This window comes from Phycodurus eques, chromosome 5 (assembly GCF_024500275.1).
Source record: "Phycodurus eques isolate BA_2022a chromosome 5, UOR_Pequ_1.1, whole genome shotgun sequence".
Lineage (NCBI taxonomy): Eukaryota > Metazoa > Chordata > Actinopteri > Syngnathiformes > Syngnathidae > Phycodurus > Phycodurus eques.
Window position 1 is genome coordinate 11,103,347 of NC_084529.1, and position 23,114 is coordinate 11,126,460.

General features: G+C 43.3%; 1 protein-coding gene across 1 annotated transcript; it reads right to left on the reverse strand.

The window, feature by feature from the left end:
• Positions 1–1,034: 1,034 nt before the first annotated feature.
• Positions 1,035–20,004, reverse strand: slc38a8a (solute carrier family 38 member 8a). The gene is made up of 10 exons (XM_061677269.1): positions 19,804–20,004; positions 19,087–19,285; positions 11,479–11,635; positions 9,177–9,281; positions 8,010–8,067; positions 4,982–5,096; positions 3,672–3,819; positions 3,322–3,524; positions 2,234–2,285; positions 1,035–1,137 (listed from the first exon to the last, which is right to left on the reverse strand). Exons 1-10 carry the CDS (start codon positions 20,002–20,004, stop codon positions 1,035–1,037), a joined length of 1,341 nt encoding a protein of 446 aa, XP_061533253.1.
• Positions 20,005–23,114: the final 3,110 nt, after the last annotated feature.

The following is a 23,114-nucleotide window of genomic DNA, read 5'->3' on the forward strand; positions in this document are numbered from 1 at the left end:
GCTGAGTTTCCGCGGAAAGAAGGTGAGGTGACCCTGAGTTGGAAGAACAACTCGAGCAATGGATTAATGAGCAAAGAACAGAAGCGTCTCTCCAGTCACCATTCGACTGAGTGCTATAACTCGGGCGTTCAAAGTGAAGTTGTGAGCAGCGTGGGAGTGATGGCTGACAGATGGAGAACACAGCTTTACTAAGACTAGGAGGCAGCGCCGGGCGAGTTACGCCACAATTTGTGAATGGATTGTGGATGCTTGGGCTAACGTGTCTGCTTGCACTGTTGTTCGAGCTCTCGTAAAAGCCGGCATCATTTCTGAGGAGCCGCACGGCAATGAGACTGACTCTGACAATGACGAGAGGGAACCTGGCATGTTTGATGGAGAACCTGCCCAGCTGTTCATTTCAGATACAGAAGATGAGGACTTTGATGGATTTGTGGATGAGGATCAATCAAAAAATAACGTGAGTACATTGTTAAATACTTCAATAAAGTACAACCGAACTCAGTTTTGCTCCCGATGCCTTTTTAAAAACATTGTTTTAGCGTGCATGTATGCTACCGTATGTTTTACCATGCCTGCGCCCAATAATACGGTGCGCCTTTTGTATGTGTTAAATACAGAAATAGACCCCGTAACTGAGACTGCGCCTTTTAATACGGTGCGCCTTATGGTCGTGAAAATACGGTACATTATGATTACAGTGAAATACAGTTTTAATTTAAATGATTTGGTAAGGTGACCATATAAATGATCATGTGGCAGAAGAGTGTGATTACATTCCTGTAACTACATTACATCTTCCCAACACCATAGGAAGTAAGTCAGAGGTGTTCATCACGGTGTAACTGTGGAAAAATTAACCCAAGTAAAAGTAACAATGGAGAACACAAAAAAAAAAAGCATTGGAACTTTACAGCCTCTAAGTTTGTTGTCATCAAGACTGCTTAGCAACTGCTTTTCAAGGGTACACTTAAGACCTGTCAAGAGTGCAGAACTTGAGTGTCGTGGGAAGGCAAGATAAAATCTAGTCTTGAGTGTCAGATCTTTCCGAGGAGCTGCATGACAGCGATAGTGGTACTCTGGCCAAAGATGAATGCACCACATAGCAGTGTGATCACTCCCCAAACTGTGAGGACAATTCTGGGCAGGAGAAGTATACAGAAAAGACAGATACGAATGTGAATTGGTGATGCTTATTTTCTTGCTTAATACACATTTGAAACTTAAACTTCATTTATAAAAAGCGTTATTACACACACTTGCCAAACACTTAATTCAGAAACATTTTTGAGTACTAGATTGTCACAGACACACATCTTGGTCCCAATTTTCATGACCAGCGTAAATCAGGCGCAGCAGGCGGCCAACTGTGCCCCAGGGGCGGGTCAGAATGGTGTTGATAATTTTGTAGACCAGCGCAAAGAGTGGGCAGGCTGTGTGTGTGTGTACAACCAACTTCAAAGCGGCTCCTCTCCTTCCCTTTAAATGTGGCGCAATGACTGTCTCAACCAAGTCATCTCTGTGCGGAAGAAGACGATGAGTAATCGCAGCAATCTGTGCGTGAGTGTGTCATTGTCACTGATCTTGGCCGGTGTGGCAACAGATAATGGGAGCGGGTACCCTTGCTAAATACAGTTTGACCTAGTGATAACCGCTGGCGGCTTAAATATATCCCCGGAACTCAATATCTGTCTGCCTGTGCCCTGATCAACTTTGCATTAGACCAGCTAGCAGTTAGAGATGGTCTGAGCAGGCATAAGTTTAGATTTCTGCAACCAAATTGTCACTCCTGAGCCCGGCTATTGGCTGGCGACCAGTTCACGGTGTACCCCGGCTCTCGCCCAAAAATAGCTGGGATAGGCTCCAGCATGCCTACGACCCTAGTGAGGATAAGCGATTCGGAAAGTGGACGGATGGAAATTGTCACTCCGCCAGGTGCACCTCCAAGGATACACCCTCTGCTCCTCAGGTATGCCCAGCTTGGCGCAGACCGGTCTGCCAAGTTGACAAATGCACAGAAAGCCTTGCATTTGCAAGAAAATCTGAATCTGCTGGCATTTGCGCCCCACCACAGATGCGCTAGCTACGAAAATCAAGATGCGCACCATTTGCGCTCTGGTGGACGTTGCACACTCTATGAATATAGAGCCTCAAGAGTTAGATAACTAGACAAATACAATTTCAGAACTGATTTGACATACACAACCACCCAAAAATGTAAAAGTAATTTTCTTACCTGGTTTTACAAGACACTGGCTCAGACTGCATGGCAAACATCAGACAAAGTCCTGGTCAAACACAGAGGATTTAGGAGGGTACGATTTAAAGTGCCCCCAAACTGAAGATAAGTGCTGAAAACGTGTAAAGAATGAGAACAATATAGTACTGAATTGTTGAGATATAGCTTAAGACTTTTACTTCATCTCTTTTGGCCAGATTTTTTTGGCCAGGGCTAAAAACTAGCCCTGTGGGCGGGCTGGGGCATATACCTTCTTGCATGAGGCCCTGCCCCACAATATAAACACCACCAAACACCACTTCCTCATTTATTATAACCTGGCTCATTACTACCAGTATAGCGTGCAATTAGCCATTCAAGTATGCCCACAACTCTTGCCTGAAGTGTAATGTGTTTTGTGTTATTTGGGCTACAGTGTCTCTGCCCGCACACGCGTTGTTTTGTGAGGCTGTGGTGAACTGGATGGGATCCGTCGCCCCACTGCCCCTTGCCAGCTTGCCATCGATTAGAGTAGCGGGCGCAGCCCCGGCGCAATGGCGTCAGGGCCGTCAGCCACACGTGTCATGGAGCAAGGAGGAGGAGGGGGGGAAAAAAATCACCTGGCTGTGGCCACCACAGCGCGTGCACGATGGTCCCCCTACTTTTTCCCCCTCCTCCTCCTCGCGACGCATCACGGCTGACGACCCAAATGCAGTCGATTAACAGCCTGCTGAATTTCAACGGAGACAAATGGGTGGCCATACCAGAATGTCTTTCTGTGGCCCGTGAGATGTGCATTGCTGAAAATTCTTCTCTCCCTGCTTAGGAGGAGCCGTGAGAGAAGGGACTTATTTGATTGACAGCTGAAAGTTCAGAGGAGGCGGGATTTTGAACCCATTTAGCGACACGCCTACAGCGTCTCGAAGTTGAAAGAATGTCTCAATTCTTGACCATTTTGAAGCCCGAGTTCCACATACTATTCATTCATTGACCGGTTCAAGAACAAGACTCTTTTCTGTGATGTGTCAAATTTGCAAGACTTTTTTTTGGTCTGTTTGGTGGCACTTCAACATGTAAGAAAATTTGGTCATAAAACTAGACATTACCTGGGAAAATAAAGATGAAAAATGCACTGATTCCACCGATGACACTGATGACTTTACTAATGTCTGGTACGAACACAGCGAGGAGAAGCGTTGCAGTTATCCACAGGAACGTCAGCATGTACCGACTGCGACTTTCAAACTCCACCGTCACCACGCGGCCACGCCTCCTCCACCAACAGAGCAGAGGGTCCTGGATCACTGATCTTACAGGATGTGCACAAAAAGACAAAGAAACTGATTTTGAAGAATGAAGATAAAGTCTGACAATGGAGAAGTTGGGAATATAATATTGCCTTTATAGATTCATCACTGACAAAATAAAGATTACTTATATGACGAATGATCCCAACCTGCCCAACAACAGGATGATCGGGTAGATGGTGATGATAGAGACACCAAACAGTAGCCTGGCGATGAGCATCAGAATGTCACCGCCCATGTATGACATCAAAATGTCAGCCTTCACATCTTTCCCAAATGTCAGGTACCCATAAACTCCTGGAACAGACAAAGACAGTATTTCTACCCCCTTGCTAACAAACACAATGCATCTGAAGCCACATTCTGTGCCTGATGTGAATGAGTACCCTGTTTTATGGAGGGTAGTCAGTATGTCCTGGCTGTATTCATGGATGATTATGTGTATTGCAGACTATGCAGATTATTTTTAATGCAGTTCCATTTTAGCATGTGTGGAGTGACTCTTGAAGTTGCTCTCCAATCAGAAATGACATGTGATCAGTGGATGAAATACTGTGCTGAGAAGGTAATGAACATATTAGTTATATACAGAGACCCTGTTGTTTCCACCAAGGATGCATGTTGTAGATACCCTCTAGAGAATCTGAAGAAAATGCATTACCGTTCTGAAAATATAATGGTCAATCCACCTCAGATGTCAGTTTTGCCAGTTTTATTGTTAAGAAATGGTGATGACAGCATTGTACTTTCAATGATTTGAACTTGCCGTCTCCAAAACATGTTCCTTCCTCACCACGATGCAGCTCAGGAGGAAATGTGACGTTATATCTAGGCAAGATACCCTTTTTTGATGTAACCATCCAATAATAGTTGCAATAGTCCTGGTGGTTTGAAGTCATTTTTAATACAGCGTGATGTTCCAAGTAGGACAGAAGGTCAAGAAATAAAGCTACATGGTGAATGAAATACTTTCATTTAAGTTATTTAGCCCATTTTTACACTTTAGAAATGAATTTTTGAGGAAAGACAATCATTTGTACCATTCTAAAGGATCCTGGTAACTTCTAGCATAATCTGGAGCATTATAATCAATATACTGTGCACAGAAGTGTGGCTGCCATTCTGCGCCTGCAGCTCTTCCGAACACCACCAAACATCCAGCCAAATTCATTCATGGGCAATGTGGGTTAAGTGTGTTGCCCAGGGACACAATGGCAGCTTGCACTCGGGCTGGGATACAAACCGGCAACCCTAGGTACACTTACCCCCTGTACAGTGCTTTATGTTTGGAATCTAATGGCCCAAGTTATTCTACAGTAAGTTCAGACAACACCGGAAACGCAATCCAAAAACACAGTTGGTTTCATGGTTGTACAACCCATTATGTCTGGTGTTGATTTACGACTGGAAAGGTGTTGCACGTTAAGTAGCATAGTGGGCAAGCAGACCATTATCTGACCTGTGAGAGAGTAAATGATGAGGCAGATAATCATCGTAACCACAGAGATGAAGGCCCAGTGAGAGAGACGCTGGTTCTCCATGCTGCTGTAAATGGCGATGGATGCCTCGTGACACTGTAACACAGAAAAAAATATTCTTGATTCCAGTTTATTAGCATACAAATTCAAGCAACCAATTTACCAACTTTTCCGACTCGTGACAAATCCTAGTAACTCGTTGTACAGTGTTTGACTTACTGATTAACCCCACCGGCTCGCTGTCCTGTGTTTAATGTATCGATGCTGGATGGGGGTTTAAAATGTTACTCAAATTTGCTTGCATCCAACGTAATATCAGAGACAGAAGAGAGGTGGATAAGCGATTAATTGATCATTAATTTTGCGATCAATAAAAATGTAGTCAAATGCTAATCCCTACTAAATGACTAATAACAATTTATGGTTTATTACATTGCGATTTGACCAGCATCACCATTGGCTAACAAAGTGTTAATCAAACACATTTGTGCAGAGTGCATTGCCGATTCACAACATACATGATGATGACCAGTAAATTTGTCCAATACCCCTTTGCTTTTGATGAGTTTTTATGAGAACATTTGTCTTTTAATGTATAATTCCTATTTTTTCTCATCCACAGAAAACAATTTAGGTTGAAAAAAACACATCCCACTTACACTTCTAACCCTGGCTACTGCCCAACCTAGATCCATGAAGCGATAAAGTGAGGTCCTGCAGGAATAGGTCTTAGCTCCAACATGACTTTTCTAGTCTCTCAGGTGCTCCCAGATCAAAGTCTAGGTCTTACTATTCTGAGCTTTCTACCAATGTTGCAAGCTGCCGTTTAATAGGATATAAATTAAGGATTGGGCTCCAGTTCACTCTTTAAACCATCACACAGGCCAAGACTCAATCCAGACTCTTGTCCCCATTTGATCCCAGGTGCCGTCGACCTGGTTTAAATCTCATTCCCCTTTTCCTGCTGCAGCCCGCATCACTTGGCAGGCTCTAATGAGCTCCCCATTCAGACCTTTGCACAGCAATCACTCATCCTGAGGGTCTGAGTCTGTGTGCATTTGTGTGCGAGGACATGCACTAATCCTTTTGCATGCTCCGTTCCTGTGAGCAGAGACTGCCTGCATCTGTCAGGGGTTACCTTGGCAACTTGGGAAGTTACACACAAATCTCCGCTGCTTTCAAATGGCAGGACGATCTTTTTCCGCTACTTGACCCACCTATTAAATATGAAAAAACTCATTCTGATGTTCTTAGATGCCGCAGGTTGTGCCAGCCCGTTGCCCTTGACACTCTAAACACAATTATGCGAAAGTTCAGGGTTTGAGTTTTCAGAGACCTTGCATTCCTTTCATCAGTTTCCTAACACTTTTCCGCTCACCAACATATCAATTGCATTATGTCACATACTACTCTTATTTTCCCCTTGACCTTTTGCAGTAAGTGCTGATATATTTGTTTTTCCCAGAATTCTGAAAAACAAAACAAAAATCAGTGCAAAGCACCTGGAATGGTCAAAAGGTGACTGGATGGGATGATCTTTACACGTATTTAATGCATTCATATAAGCACACACGCATACATATACTGTGCCGATAACCACATCCATACATACATAAATGCAGGCATAACTGCAAAATACATTTTGACAAATTGACTGCTGAGACTTTGCGCTCATTAAACCATTCACTGAATTAAAAAAAAAAACAGAAAAGAAAAATTACACTACTATCTATTTCACAAATGAAAGGTTTTGATTATTTTTTCAAAATGTTTTGGAATATGTCATCTGGTTTGAGAGGAGTGTTTAATTGGTGCATCAGCATCACTAGCACTGTCCCTAAGGACCTGGGCTTAGGTCACGTCCGAGTCCCACTCGAGAGCCAAAACAAATATCAATGATCTTATCTTAGCTGCTCGTCTGCTTCCTTACTAATGTCAAGGTGCCCTTAGCAAGGCAATGAACAACTTCGACTCAACTCAGGGGTACAGTAACATTTGCGCCCTATTCTCTAACATCAGTATCAGAAGATGCAATCAAACATAAATATAAGTACATATTTTATATATAATTTGTGTCTAGCCCATTCACCTGCTTGAGTTAAGACCGTGGTGTCCGATCTATGCCCTGGGAACTATTTACAGACCGCCGTCCATTTTTTAGATGGACGGCGGGCATATACAAAGAAATATTTGACATAGCCCACAATACTCTGGAGTGTGGTTGTTAAAAAAGTGAAGGGCTGTTTCAACACCCACATCCTCCACGGGTGCGACGCCCCTGACAATTACTATGACTACTACTACTAATATTAATAATAGATTGGTTTTATAGTTTGTTTTTGTTTTTTTTAGATGTGCAAAGAAACTATTTACAACTAAAATATGAACAACATTTCTATTTATATGCATCATGAACAAAGATAATTCAGTTCCAGAAGCAAAAATGTTTTCCTCCTCTCTCTGCTCTGTCTCAAGGTCTGATTTGTGAACATATCACCATAATGATAAATGATGATCCTCAAGTAAACATGCTTTAAATATTGTCAGCTTATTACAGATTGATCTTGCTTTGTTTTCTGAATATGGAGCTTAGGGCAGGGACAATTCTATTTTAGTGGGATACAGGGCTGTGGGCCACCCCAAATCATGAAAAATCCATGACTACATAGGTAATCACACCTTTCACAGACAGCTGTGATATAGCAGTTTCTCAAAATAACGAAAGTATTTCATTGCATGATGGATTGATTTTAGTGCTTTTGAAAAAGTAAAAAAAAAAGTGAAAGTGGCCCTTCCATCCATTTTTCTGTAAGCAGCCCTCGAAAGAAGAACTTAGGACACCGCTGAGTTAAGAGGAATAAAAAATAATGTAACTATACATTTTGCAGCTATAACTGAACACATTTTCCAGTTTGGCTGGACAGCCACAATCAAGTGCTAGCTGCTGGCCATAACATGATGTCGCAAACACCTTACCAAAACCAAATACATTTCAATTGTTGTACTTACTTGGAAACCAAAGCAGATGGTTGGGATGACGCTGAAAGTGGACGCCCAGGAACTGATTCTACACAAAAGGAGATACGTTTGACACCATTTCAAATACTTTGACATCAACAGACACCATCAAGTTCATCTATCAAGTACAGCTCAGTAAAACCTCGGAGTCCTGACAGTGAAAGTGGTTCTGTGAGGTAGAGCAGAAAAGTGATGTACTGTATTTTGTCTATCCTAATGGTCTCGGTTCAAAGCAGATTTCATGGATAAGACTCATGGCAGCTATATTTTCAGGAAGCAACTTAATAGCATGGCTGTGACTGTCAAGTCAGGTTATAGCCCAGAAGCATGTCCCAGAAGACCCAAATTTACTTTTAGAGGAGATGGAAATAAATACAGTATACATTTGAGATGAAACTAAAAACTAATCAGCTAGTGGTGAAGAAGACAGAAAACACAGCCTAAAGTTTATTAAAAAATTAAAAGATACTTATAATGAATTCAAAGTACATGCTCATTTGTGAAGTAAGGAAAACTAGTATTGGGGTAACAGAAATGAATATTTACAAGAATAGCTGAGGAATATGATTATTTACTTTAATTCAATTTCAATGATCCATATAGTCCACTGTGGGTAAGATGATCTGTCAAAACCTGTCAATATCCCAAAGAACTTGTTTTGTAATAAATTTATGTTAAAATAAACACGGACTGTGTGAGGATATTCAAGAAAATAAGCACTAAAATGTCAAAATGCTCTCAAAATTGTTGCAGTGTGTACTTAGAGCGGAGAGACAGCTGCTGTCACTGCTTGCACGATTGCTTCAGATACTTGATTTTTACTTTTTTTTCGGTTCAAACGATCTGACATCAGATGGACAAGAAAGAGAATATTAGTTTTGTTGGGAAAAATTACAGGTGGCTGGTGGTTTGTAATTATTAATAATTTCTCGCCTGTTTATTAGCATCACGCTAGGATGCTTGCTCACACACACACACACACACACACAAAGAGACATTATTAGGCATCTTCAAGGATTTGGCTGATAAAGGTTGGCATGAGAGGTTATAGACGTTTGCACAGGGTGCCGTTCAAGCTCGGACAGCCACTGCACAAGCACACACACGCACACGCACTCAATCACAAAGACATGCATGGCCAGATATACACTTACATACCCACTGCTGTAAAGTGGGTTTAGGTGAACCTGAACAGAATGCGTCATGTGGTACTTGATGATGATGACTACGGTCAGGTAGGTGGCAGCCAGAGTCCCTAGTACACTGTGAGGGGACAGAAACAGGACACAAGTTCAGACATCATTCCAAAAAAAAAAAAAAAAATGTGGATGATTTGAATTTGAGCACAGGGGTCATTGCATTTAAGAGGGTCATGTCAATCTGTCACACATTATATTCATTTACAACGGATGTGTAATGTGTAATTCATTCCCTTACAACAGCTTTTTATGTACTACATGTGTGTGCGCAATAGAAAACACTTTTGTTATTGCTTTTCCTTCAACTATCATTGTGCTTAATCTCTTATTTATCCATGCATCCATCCATTTTCCATGCCGTTTATCCTCACTAGGGTCACAGGCATGCTGCAGCCTATATTACACAAAAGTGGTACAAACCACTCATCACGTTCACTTACTAGTACATACTGGAACTCATTCGTTACATTTGCTTAGTAGTACATATTGTCCTGAACAAGCCTCGTGAACAAATTCAATGAGAACAAGAACCCCAGAGGTGACCATTTTACTTTTCAAGCTCGACTACATGACAATGACTTGTACTTGTATGCTTTGTTATCATAGTCATTCATTTATAAGGGACGTTTTTGATCAGTTAAAACATAGCGGAAACAGTTGTGTCAGGTGAGAGGCAGTATTGTATTTCATTTTATTGTTTATATTTATATTTATTATAAATAGAACCTGGCGGCACGGTGGCCGACTGGTTAGAGCGTCAGCCTCACAGTTCTGAGGACCCGGGTTCAATCCCCGGCCCCACCTGTGTGGAGTTTGCATGTTCTCCCTGTGCCTGTCGTGGGTTTTCTCCGGGCACTCCGGTTTCCTCCCACATCCCAAAAACATGCATTAATTGAAGACTCTAAATTGCCTGTAGGTGTGACTGTGAGTGCGAATGGTTGTTTGTGCCCTGCAATTAGCTGGCAACCAGTTCAGGGTGTACCCCGCCTCCAGCCCGATGATAGCTGGGATAGGCTCCAGCACGCCCACGACCCTTGTGAGGAGAAGCGGCTCAGAAAATGGATGGATGGATAAATATAATCTTTTTCTTCCCCCCCCCTCCACTGATACTAATGTGCTACATTACACTGCACTGTACATGCATGGTAAATGTAAAACAACACTGCACTGCACATGCATGGTAAATGTAAAACAATCTTTGGGTGTAGGAATTAAAACCACTCAAACTGTTTTGTGTTTTATGTACGAGTGTACTAGCTCTATGTACTATCTGTAAATAATTACATTGTTGTCTTTTGGGGGAAATATGCACTGCGCACACCATTCATTCTACGTATGTAAAGTATGTATTGGGACTCCGTAAGAGAAAGTGCAACAGTGAACCCTGGAGGAATATATTTTTATTACGCCCCTCATCCCAACCAGACAACAGAGCCTCACCAGTTACCAATGTCAAAAAACATGCATTAATCAATTAATTGATTGTTGATTGCAACCTTGCAGTTATGTACTGTGTTAAGAGTTCTAAAATGGATGATGCTTGTGAGGTAATTAATGTGTTCGGCGGAGTCCTGACTTGTGAATGGATGAGAAAACTGAGGGTGGTGTGGTGTGACATTTCCTAATGTACTTTATTTCTTTACATTAAAACCTGGTTAAAAAAACAACTCATTGTCCATCCATCCCTCCATTTTCCGTACCGCTTATCTGCACTACTGTTGCCGGTGTGTTGGCGCCAATCTCAGCTGGCTACGGGCGGGAGGCAGGGTACGCCCTGAAATGGTAACCAGCCACTCGCAGAGCACACATAGACAAACAACCATTTGCACTCACATTCACACCTTTGGGGAAATTAGTCCTCAATAACTTTACCATGGATGTTTTTGGGATGTGGGAGGAAACCGGAGTACCTGGGGGAAACCCACGCAGGCACAGGGAGAACATGCAAAGTCCACACAGGCGAGGCCGGATTTGTACCTGCCCAACTCATTGTCATTTATAGTAATTACAGTATTCTATTTTTTACATCATATTTGGTTTTATGTGACCCCTGCGCTTCAGTGAATTTGACACACCTGGTCTAGATAAACACCATTGAATTGAAATAACAATAGAGTACACACTGCACAGTATATCAAATCATCTTAAGTTACTTATGCAGTGTCTGTATGTGTAAATGTGTGTGTGTGTGTGTGTGTGTGTGTGTGTGTGTGTGTTTGTGTGTGTGTGTGTGTTGTACAGAGTAGAACTGGAGGCCAGACCTGATATATTTTTGAATGCTGATCTCTTTGGGGGTAGAAATAGGTAGAACGAGGAAGGCACACAGAAGAACCAGGGCAAAGCGTTGATCCGTGTAGAAGTGGTGGGGCATCTCTGAGTCTGGCAAACCAGTTACTAGCTCGTACAGGGAGCCGCACACTAATAGACGACACAATAAGCAAACAAGAACATTTCACCACCATCTGAAAGATCGAGTGCAACAAACAAATTGAGAAAAGCAGACAGATAAGGCTGATGAAGTTCAGATTTCATTTCGAAGAAAAAGCATTGCAAAACAAAGCCACCAACAAGAAACAACAAGTGGTTGAAATTTATAATAAAATGTGATGAATAGGGTTATGCGATAGGGATGGGCATATTAATAATGTGGTATTGATATATGCATACTCAGATTACGATGGTGAAATGACACTGATAATTTTGCAATCCTCGCAGTTCTGGCAGACGATATAAACAAAATATTTTATATCTAGTCTTATATTACAAAACAAAATACAGTAAATTCCATATTTTGACATTGTGATCCCACTGTGTTTTAAATGAAGCATTCTGATACAAATAATAATTTTCCCAACAAACATTCTCTCCCATTTACGCAGTGTCCCTGAACGCACCTCTCGTAGGTAAAAATTAATGGCGGCCACACTGAATACAAAAATACAATGTTTATCCCCGACATATGAAGGCTATTACAGGCTCGTACAGTGCATTGGAAAAGTATTGGCCCCCGTCTCAAATTTTTTTTTTTTATAGTTTCCCCACTTTAATGTTTAAGATCAGCAAACAAATGTAAATATCAGACATATATAACCCAAGTAAACTTAAAATGCTGGGTTTAAATGGTGATTTCATTTATAAAGGAAAATAACAAATTCAAAGTTACCTGGCCCTGAGTGAAAAAGTAATTACTGCCCCCTTTTTAAATCATGAATTAATGATTAATTAATTACTATACACAATATTTGGTTATTTTCACTGACCACACCAAAGCCCGATTACCTCCAGACCTGTTCAATCAAGAAATCACTTTAACATAATCTGTTCCAACAAAATCAAGTCAGACAAAAGATATAAAAAAGCTGCAACAAAATAACACAATCCAAAGAAATTCCAGAAATAAAGTAATTGACATCTATCAGTCTGGAAAGGACTACAAAAGTCATTTCAAAATCTTTAGGATTCCAGTGAACCATAGGGAGAGTCATTATCCTCACATGGAGAAAACATGGAACAGTGGTGAACCTTCCCAGGAATGGCCAGCCCACAAAGATTACCCCAAGAGAACAGCAATGACTCATCCAGGAGGCCACAAAGGAACTTGGGACAACTTCTAAAGAACTACAGGCCTACCTTGCCTCAGTTAAGGTCAGTGTTCATGACACAACAATAAGGAAGAGAGTGGGCAAAAACGGCATGCATGGCAGAGTTCCAAGGCAAAAACCATTGCTGACCAAAAAAAGAACAAAGGCTCCTCTTACTATTGCAAAAAAAAAAAACATCTGAGTGGTTCCCAAGACTTTTGGGAGAATATTATCTGGACTGAAAAAAAAAGCTCAACTTTCATAGTTGAGCTTTTTGGAAGGCATGTGTCTCTTTACATTCTGGCGTAAATGTAGCACAGCATTTCAGTAAAAGAACATCATACCAACACTCAAACATGTTGGTGGTAGTGTAATGGTCTTAGGCTGCTTTGCTCCATCAGGACCTGGACAACTTGCTGTGATTGATGTAACCATGAATGCTGCTCTTAAACAAAAAATCCTGAGGGAGAATGTTCAGCCATCAGTTTGTGACGTCAAGCTACAGCACGATAACGAGCCACAACACACAAGCAAGTCAACTTCTGAATGGCTTTAAAAAAAATAAGTGGCCTCGTCAAAGTCCAGACTTGATTCCGATTGAAATGTAGTGGCATGACCTTATAAAGGTGTTCATGCTCGAAACCCCTCAATTTTTGCTAAATTCAAACAATTCTGCCAGGAAGAGTGCGCCAAATTATCTCCACAGAGATGTGAAAGACTCATTGCCAGTTATTGAAAACACTTGATTTCAGTTGTTGTTGCTGAGCATGGGGCAACCAGTGATTAGGTTTAAGGGGCCATTGCTTTTTCATATAGGGCCAAGTAACTTTAAAAAAAAAATTCCTTAATAAATGAAATCAAAATTTAAATTTTAGGATTTTAATTAGGTTATATTTATTTGATGATCTTAAACATTAAAGTTGGGAAACTATGAAAAATAAGAATTTGAGAAGGGGGCCAATACTTTGTTACGGCACAGTAGTGTGTTCAGACAGCTTTTGTCCTGGAAGTCCCGAACAAAACGTGGCATTCTTGAATTAAAATGGACTTTCATTCGAAAACCGTTCACAGACGTTCATCAGGCAGAAATGAACTATGTTCAGTTCACATTCTCCCTAAATATGAACTAGTTCATGAACTTCAGTTGATTAAACTCCTCGTCTGGCACAACATTGAACATCTCAGCAGGGTGGTATCCATGGGGCATCCTAACCAGATGCCCGAGCGACATCATCTGTCTCCTCTCAATGCGGAGGAGCAGCAGCTCGACTCTGAGTCCCTCCTGGATGACCAACCTTCTCACCCTATCTCTAAGCGAGAGCCCAGACATACTGTGGAGAAAATTAATTTCAGCCGCTTTTATCCGCGATCTTGTTCTTTCGGTCACACCCACAACTCATGATCATAGGGGAGGGTAGGAACGTAGATCGACGGCCTTTTGGCTCAGCTCCTTCTCCACCACGACAGACCGATACAAAGTCCGTATTCCTGCAAACGTGCACCGATCCATCTGTCAATCTCCTGTTTCATTCTTCCCTCACTCGTGAACAAGACCCCACTTGAACATCTCCGCTTGGGGCAGGAGCTCCTCCCTGACATTCCAAAGAGCATTCAACCCTTTTCCTACTGAGGACCTGAGAATCACTTTCAACTGTTTTAAAAATCTTACTTCAATTACTATGCGCCTATACTGTACACCCATATACATAGCGAGGTATTGCGCTGGTCTCAGTCACGTTATGTGACAAACCAAAACTTGAGATGTGACGTCAAACGTGCGACTACGACACAGCCAGCACGAATGCAGGCAGACATGGCAGACAGAAAGCAAAGCGTGGTGCTGTTTTATTTCACACCACTCAAGAAACTAGTGTGTGACAAAACAATTGAAAAAAGACAAGCTGCACCGAGTCAAGTCTAGTCTCCAACACAAGTCGCTGTCTAAAACGCGGAAAGTTTGCAAAAAGACAAAGTGTATCCTAGTACCAACGGCTTTTACCTTTACCAGTCTTGTAAGAAAGACAATGCCTATGTTGTAGGTTCCTTAATTCTTAAAGATTAGGATCACAATCATATTTCAACACACTTCAGGTGAAGAGGATAATTACACCCAATTGGTACTGGTTACACTGGTTTCAGAAATGTTTACTGGATATTTTTGCCAAAGTATTTCTTAAAACTGTGTGAATGCATAGACTTTCAGAAGTCTGAACACTTGATTAAACCAGGTATAAAATCCACATTTTATTAGGTCTATGCAGATGAGTTAGAGGCAAAAGTTTTACAGAGAGGATTTAAGTAAAACAAAACAAAAAACGTCATCTTTGCATGACAGTTTTTATTTTTCATTGAAAAGGAAAAATTAAAATTGTTGCTGTGATATTTGTTTTAATCTGTATCATGTTTTTCTACATTTGGAACACCCATCCATCCATCCATTTTCTTCGCCGCTTATCCTCACTAGCGTCACGGGTTGCTGGAGCCTATCCCAGCTATTTTCGGGCGGGAGGCGGGGAACACCCTGATCCGGTCGCCAGCCAATCGCAGGGCACAGAGAAACAAACAACCATTCGCAATCACATTCACACCTACGGGCAATTTAGAGTCTTCAATTAACCTACCACACATTTTTGGGCGGATGTGAGAGGAAACCGGAGTGTCCGAAGAAAACCCACGCAAGCACGGGGAGAACAAGCAAACTCCACACAGGCTTGGCCGGGGATTGAACCCCGGTCCTCAGAACTGTGAGGCAGATGTGCTAACCAGTCGTTCACCGTGCTGCCAATTTGGAACACATGGTTTTCATATTTCATCATTATAATACTGTTTATCACAAACCTTTTGTTTTATTATGTTATAGTAGATAATACAACCCCAATTCCAATGAAGTTGGGAGCTTGTGTAAATAAAACAGAATACAATGATTTGCAAATCATTTTGGGGCCAACATGCAAACTCCACACAGGCGGAGCTGGGATTTGAACCCCGATCCGCAGAACTGTGAGCCAGATGTGCTATCCAAGTTCTTCACCATGTCAGCACAATGAGAGATTAATTTCTAAAAATATAGCCTTTACCATTGAGGATTTATAACCATTTTATGCAGAGTACCTCCATTTTCAGGTGCTCAAAATATTTGGAAAATTGACAAGCAGGTTTTTAGTAGAGTTTATCTAGCAAGCTGTGTACCTGTGGTCCATCTCTTGTTAATTGTATGATCGTTAATAGTTCATGTTTTCTGGTGTGGATATTGATTATGTGACTACAGATACAGTGCTTGTAACAAAATAAATTGTAAATTGTGAGGTATGTATACTTTCTGCTCACAGTCAGGATACAAATTGGTTATTCAACATTAACATATCTTCCCATGGGCTCACCACCTGTGGGAGGGGCCATAGGGGTCGGGTGCAATGCGGGCTGGGCGGTGGCCGAAGGTGGGGACCTTGGCGATCCGATCCCCGGCTACAGAAGCTGGCTCTAGGGACGTGGAATGTCACCTCTCTGGCAGGGAAGGAGCCCGAGCTGGTGTGTGAGGTCGAGAAGTTCCGACTAGATATAGTCGGACTCGCCTCCACGCACAGCTTGGGCTCTGGTACCAGTCCTCTCGAGAGGGGTTGGACTCTCTTCCACTCTGGAGTTGCCCACGGTGAGAGGCGCCGAGCAGGTGTGGGTATACTTATTGCTCCTGGCTCGGCGCCTGTACGTTGGGGTTCACCCCGGTGGACGAGAGGGTAGCCTCCCTCCGCCTTCGGGTGGGGGGATGGGTCCTGACTGTTGTTTGTGCCTATGCACCATTCAGCAGTTCAGAGTACCCACCCTTTTTGGAGTCCTTGGAGGGGGTGCTGGAGAGCGCTCCCACTGGGGATTCCATCATTCTGCTGGGGCACTTCAATGCTCACGTGGGCAATGACAGTGAGACCTGGAAGGGCGTGATTGGGAGGAACGGCCCCCACCCCTCCCCACCCCCCGATCAGAACCCGAGCGGTGTTCTGTTATTGAACTTCTGTGCTCATCACGGCTTGTCCATGACGCAGACCATGTTCAAGCATAAGGGTGTCCACACGCGCACTTGGCACCAGGACACTATTGGTCGCAGTTCGATGATCGACTTTGTAGTCGTGTCATCGGACTTGCGGCCGCATGTCTTGGACACTCGGGTGAAGAGAGGGGCGGAGCTGTCAACTGATCACCACCTGGTGGTGAGTTGGCTCCGATGGTGGGGGAAGATCCCGGTCCGACATGGCAGGGTCTGCTGGGAACGTCTGGCGGAATCCCCTGTCAGAAGGAGTTTCAACTCCTACCTCCGACAGAACTGTGCTCATGTTCTGTGGGAGGCAGGACAACGAGTCCGAGTGGACCATGTTTCGCACCTCCATTGCTGAGGCGGCTGACCGGAGCTGTGGCCATAAGGTGGTCGGTGCCTGTCATGGCGGCAATCCCCGAACCCGTTGGTGGACACCAACAGTGAGCGATGCCGTCAAGCTGAAGAAGGAGTCCTATCGGGCCATTTTGGCCTGTGGGACTCCTGAGGCAGCTGATGGGTACCGGCTGGCCAAGCGGATTGCAGCTTTGGTGGTCGCTGAAGCAAAAACTCGGGCATGGGAGGAGTTCGGTGAGGCCACGGAGAAAGACTTCCGGGCGGCTTCGAGGAAATTCTGGTCCACCATCCGGCATCTCAGGAGGGGGAAGCAGTGCACCTTCAACACTGTGTATAATGGGGATGGGGCGCTGCTGACCTCGACTCGGGACGTGGGGAGAATACTTCGAAGACCTCCTCAATTCCACCGACACGCCTTCCCGTGAGGGAGCAGAGTCTGGGTTCTCTGAGGCGGGCTCTCCTATCTCTGGGGTTGAGGTCACCGAGGTGGTTAAAAAGCTTCTCGGTGGCAGCGCCCCGTGAATGAGATTCGCCCAGAGTTCCTCAAAGCTCTGGATGTTGTAGGGCTGTCCTGGTTAACACACCTCTGCAACATCGCGTGGACATCGGGGACAGTGCCTCTGTATTGGCAGACTGGGGTGGTGGTCCCCCTTTTTAAGAACTACAACTACAGGGGGATCACACTCCTCAGCCTCCCTGGTAAGGTCTATTCAGGGGTGCTGGAGAGGACGGGAAGTTGAATCCCAGATTCAGGAGGAGCAGTGTGGTTTTCGTCCTGGCTGTGGAACAGTGGACCAGCTCTACACTCTTGGCAGGGTCCTCGAGGGTGCATGGGAGTTCATCCAACCAGTCTACATGTGTTTTGTGGACTTGGAGAAGGCGTTCGACCGTGTCCCTCAGGGTGTCCTGTGGGGGGTGCTTCGGGAGTATGGGGTACCGAACCCCCTGATACGGGCTGCTCAGTCCCTGTACAACAGGAGTCAGAGTTTGGTCCGCATATCCGGCAGTAAGTCGGACTCGTTTCCAGTGAGGGTTGGACTCTGCCAAGGCTGCCCTTTGTCACTGATTCTGTTCATAACTTTTATGGACAGATCTTCTAGGCGCAGCCGAGGCATTGAGGGGGTCCGGTTTGGTGGTCTCAGTATTGCGTCTCTGATTTTTGCAGATGATGTGGTTCTGTTGGCTTCATTAAGCCATGATCTCCAACTCTCACTGGAGCAGTTCGCAGCTGAGTGTGAAGCTGAAGTGATGAGAATCAGCACCTCCAAATCTGAGACCATGGTCCTCAGTCGGAAAGGTGTGGCATGCCCTCTTCAGGTCGGGGATGAGATCCTGCCCCAAATGGAGGAGTTCAAGTATCTTGGGGTCTTGTTCACGAGTGAGGGAAGAATGGAACGGGAGATCAACAGGCGGATCGGTGCAGGGGACGACCCAGGACACGCTGGAGAGACTACATCCTTCGGCTGGCCTGGGAATGAGCTGGATGAAGTGGCTGGGGAGAGGGAAGTCTGAGCGTCCCTGCTAAAGCTACTGCCCCCGCGACCTGACCTCGGATAAGTGGTATAAAATGGATGGATGGATGGATGGACATTAACATATTCAATGGCCAGTGAGTCACCTAATCTTGCTCCAAATAAAGATTTTATGAATAAGCTTTTCATTCACTGAAAGCAAAGGTGGAGGAAGATACAAAAACACACAACGTGGCTGCAGTAATGGTGTGGCTGAAAATGAAGAGACCTGTCATGTGCATACAATGGTTGTGTGGTGGTGTATATAGAGAAAATCATACATCAACTCATTGTTGATGTATGATTTGGACTGAAATGTAACATGCTTGTGAACAAATGCATGCAGCTGATTTTAAGAACAAAAAATCTAACTAAAGAACTAACTCTCCTACTCACACTTCTCCAGCTGGTCATCCATGATGACAAGGAAGGCCACGGAAATCATAAAAAGGTTAAAAACAAAGCAGATCTCACACAGCTGACCGATGGCTGGGCCACACACCTCCTTTACCACCGCCTGGTAGGTGCACTGGCCACTGATGGACGACGAGTAGCCCAGGATTATCAGACCACTGATCAGGAACACTAAAGAGCCCTGAGTGGAAAAATACAGATTGCACTGATACCGCCAACTTCATTATGTCAAAATATGGTTTTGAAAAACACAAAAATGCCAGCTGTTTTGATAGTGTCATTTAAAAGTACACTAGCTCTGTAATAATACAGTTACAAAATATTAGTTATTGCATCTTGTAAGTGTATTATTTAGATTTTTTTTTTGGACACTGGATCAAAAGATAAATTGGATTCCTGGCAAGGGTTTTATAAGATCCGCTTTAATTTAGCATGTGAAAAGCATTATGTCCAATTCGGGGGAAAGCTGGTTACACGCTGTTTGGACTGTGAAATTCAATATCAAGTGCAATATATAACTGGGTGCATAATATTTCAATTGGATGTAACCATAAGAAATGTATAGATACATTTACCTCAAGACTTAAGATTAATATAGATGTGTTGTGTGAGTTAGAATGCTCACAAGGGAAGTTACAGTCTATCAAAACAACACCAACACCAAAGACACCATCAAACATAAAGCTGTAAAATACCCACCAGCTCCACAGTGATTGCGCTGTGGATGCCCCCAGCTCTTTCAAAGGCCCACGGGAAGTTGAGTAACCCGGCGCCCAGCGCAGACTTAAGCATGATGAAGATGGCCCCCAGGGAGCCGAGCCGGGACCCGGCCAGGTCCACCCGGGGTTTCGCTGAGGCTGACGCCAGCAGGCTGATGCTCTCTCTGGCCAACTCCTCCATACTCAACCGCCGGGAAACTCTCCGTGGGACGGACAAAAGCCACATGCATTCACCCACGCGAACTCACGGCCGGAGCAAGACCCTTATCCATTAGGGGAGCATGTGAGCACTGACGCTGAGGAAAGCGTGTGAAGCATTGAAGTGAACTGACACCCTCACAGAAAGGATGGAAAGTGGTAGGGGTGGACCCCAACTGGAAAACTGCTTCTGTCATATGCTAACATTCTGTATAATAATAATATTTTATGATGATGATTATTATTATTACTATTATTAGACAGTCCTGGATATGTTACGTGATTATACGTTGGCCTGGTCACTTGTTGCTATGCAGAATTATTTCACTCACGAACGGTGACATTAGGGATGTTTCATGGAGAGTGCTCACGAAGTGCTTCAGATACGTACGCGCGTGTGTGTGTGTCTGTGTGTGTGTATGTATGGCTATTCTATTACCAATTTGTGTATACAGTATATGCAGTCATGACCAAATTGTGGCCATAAATGAAATTTTATTTAGAGGCCCCACCTCTCCCAATCCCCATTTTGTGAGGGTCACAGACAGGTGGTAAAAAAAAAGAAAAAAGACATTTATTCCTATTCAGTTTTTTTTAGTACAGTATCGAAGCGTACCAAGTTCCCACACGGAACATAATAGGAGAGTGACAAGCAATGCTTTTCTTGTGCTCTAGCCACGAGTCAACTCTGTAAACAAATACAGTGCATCTCAGCCTTTGGTTGGCGGACAATATGCCAAGCAATATGCCCTTGGCCTGACAGCAAATGCATTTGAAATGGCATTTAAAAACATAATCAACTTTACATGTGTTTTCAGAGGCTGTTTTTAAAACACCAAAAAAATCTTTATTGTTCTTAACTTTTATGAAAGTGGGTCACTACTTTGCAACAATAGGAAACTGCGGGTACCAGGGTAACAACAGTCCAGAACCACTGATTCAGACTGTTAAAACTGTTACAGTTTCCTAAAAAGAAGACAAAGAAGAGATAAAAGTTTGTGCAGTTATGTTCATCCTCAGTTTCTGCTCTGAAAGGCACTTTAAAATTGTAAGCATAAGTTATTATATTTAAAAATATCATATTCATATGTTTTCAAAGGCTATTATTTGAACAATACATGTTCTTTATTGTTCCTAACATCTGTAATAGTGCGTTGCGACTTCGCAACAATAGAAAAATGCAGTTCCCAGGCTGATAACGGTTGAGAACCAATGTTATAGTAGAGTCATATAGACCATTGGTTGTCAACTGTTGTCACCCTGGAACCAGCCTTTTTCTACAGGTACATCTAAATAAATTAGAATATACTTTTGTCATCTTGTTTCTGTTCAGTTCTCTGGACTTGCGTAGTCCAGAAACTGCTCCCTTAGTGTGTTTTATTTCGCCTTTGTTTCTTGTTAGAGTATTTAGGGTTATTCTTTGCGCTAATTCTTATCTCGTTATTCATCGCTACAGCTGTTTTTCTGTTACTTCTTTTGCAACACCTTTTGTTGTAACTCTTTGTGTTAGTGTTTTCGCTCCTTTGTTTTATCGACGATTAGTAGTGATGGCGAGATGAAGCTTCAAGAAGCACCGTAACACTTCACCCATTGGTTCGAGTAATGGTTAATTTCTTGATGCTTCATGTGCACATGCAACCATCTGCTGGCCATGTGCATAATCACAGGCAGCTGTATCTTAACCACATGTGATTTGCTGCATTTTTGCAAGTAATTTCCTGACAAAGTGTAAAATATATTATTTTTTATTGTACTTTGTGTGCGTAAAAGGTTCATCATCACTGGTATGGCACTTTGGGAAAATGGCATGGGCTTAAGCGCCCAGACGACTTTGAAAGTGCTTATTTACAAGCTAATCGCTATCTCGACTGTCCAAGCTATGTCAAACCTTGCGGCAAACTCTGAAGCGCTTCCCGAATCGGTCACGTGGTACAGCCGGGCAACGCGGTTTCGGATGTCATCACTTCCTCCCCCTAAATGAAGCAAGCCTCTAAACGCCCCTTCCATTACCCGACACACGCCTCGGAGGCTCGTAACATCACTAGCAATTAGCTTGAATCGCACTCTATCTATCCACCTCTGGGTGTGTTTTGATTAATGTAGTTCGCATCAGCCTTTTGCTACATACAGTGCTGTGAAAAAGTATTGGCCCCATTCTCAAACTCTTATATTTTTGCATAGTTTCCCAACTTTGTTTAAGATTGATAGAAATGTCTGGCTGCACGCTTACACAACACTGTATACACTTTTGTTTGATACATCCCATTACAGATATACATCCAGATATCCTTACAAACATATAATTCCATGACACTTAGTCGCACTGACACAACAAACGCACAACATATCGACATAAGGTGCGTTGGGAAGTTGGGTGCACTATCTGCACCCCGGAAACTTCGGTAACTCAGAGCGTTGTTGGTGTGTGTGCCACTCGTAAAACTGACACATTCAATATGGCGGATGTACTGACGTATCCCTAGCGATAGCCAACACGTTCATTCGTAACGTTATAGAAAGTGGGAGCACGCTCTGTCTCTGGGTGCCGCGGTCTCAGGGCGCGATGCGAGCATCGGATGGAATTTCCGAACCTCGTACACAGGCAAAGCTAGGATTGGTCCGAGCCTGCATAACGTCACGACGGGAAGCAGTTTTGCCCACGAAACAAGCAGGCTGAAGCTTGGGCGGGGCTCTTTTCCACGGGCGTTGTTCTGAACCAAGTGGGGGAGAGCCCAGCGCTGAACTTTTTCCAACCGTATTGCTTGAGGTTTTATTTTCAAATAAATTGTTAAAGTTTCCATTCGGCCGAATCATTGTAGTTTTACCTCGACAAGAATAAAAGAACCAAGGCAATAGAGGTTTGTACTTTTGGTGACTTTTCCTTGTTCTCTTTTCCTAACCTCTAACAAGATCATCAGACAAATGTGAACTATCAGACAAATATAACCCAAGTGAACTTAAAATGTTGCTTTTGAATTGTTATTTCATTTATTAAGGAAAAAAATACTTCAGTTACCTGGCCCTGTGTGAAAAAGTAATGGCCCCCTAAATCTAATAAGTAGTTGGGCCATCCTCAGCAGCAACAACTGAAAT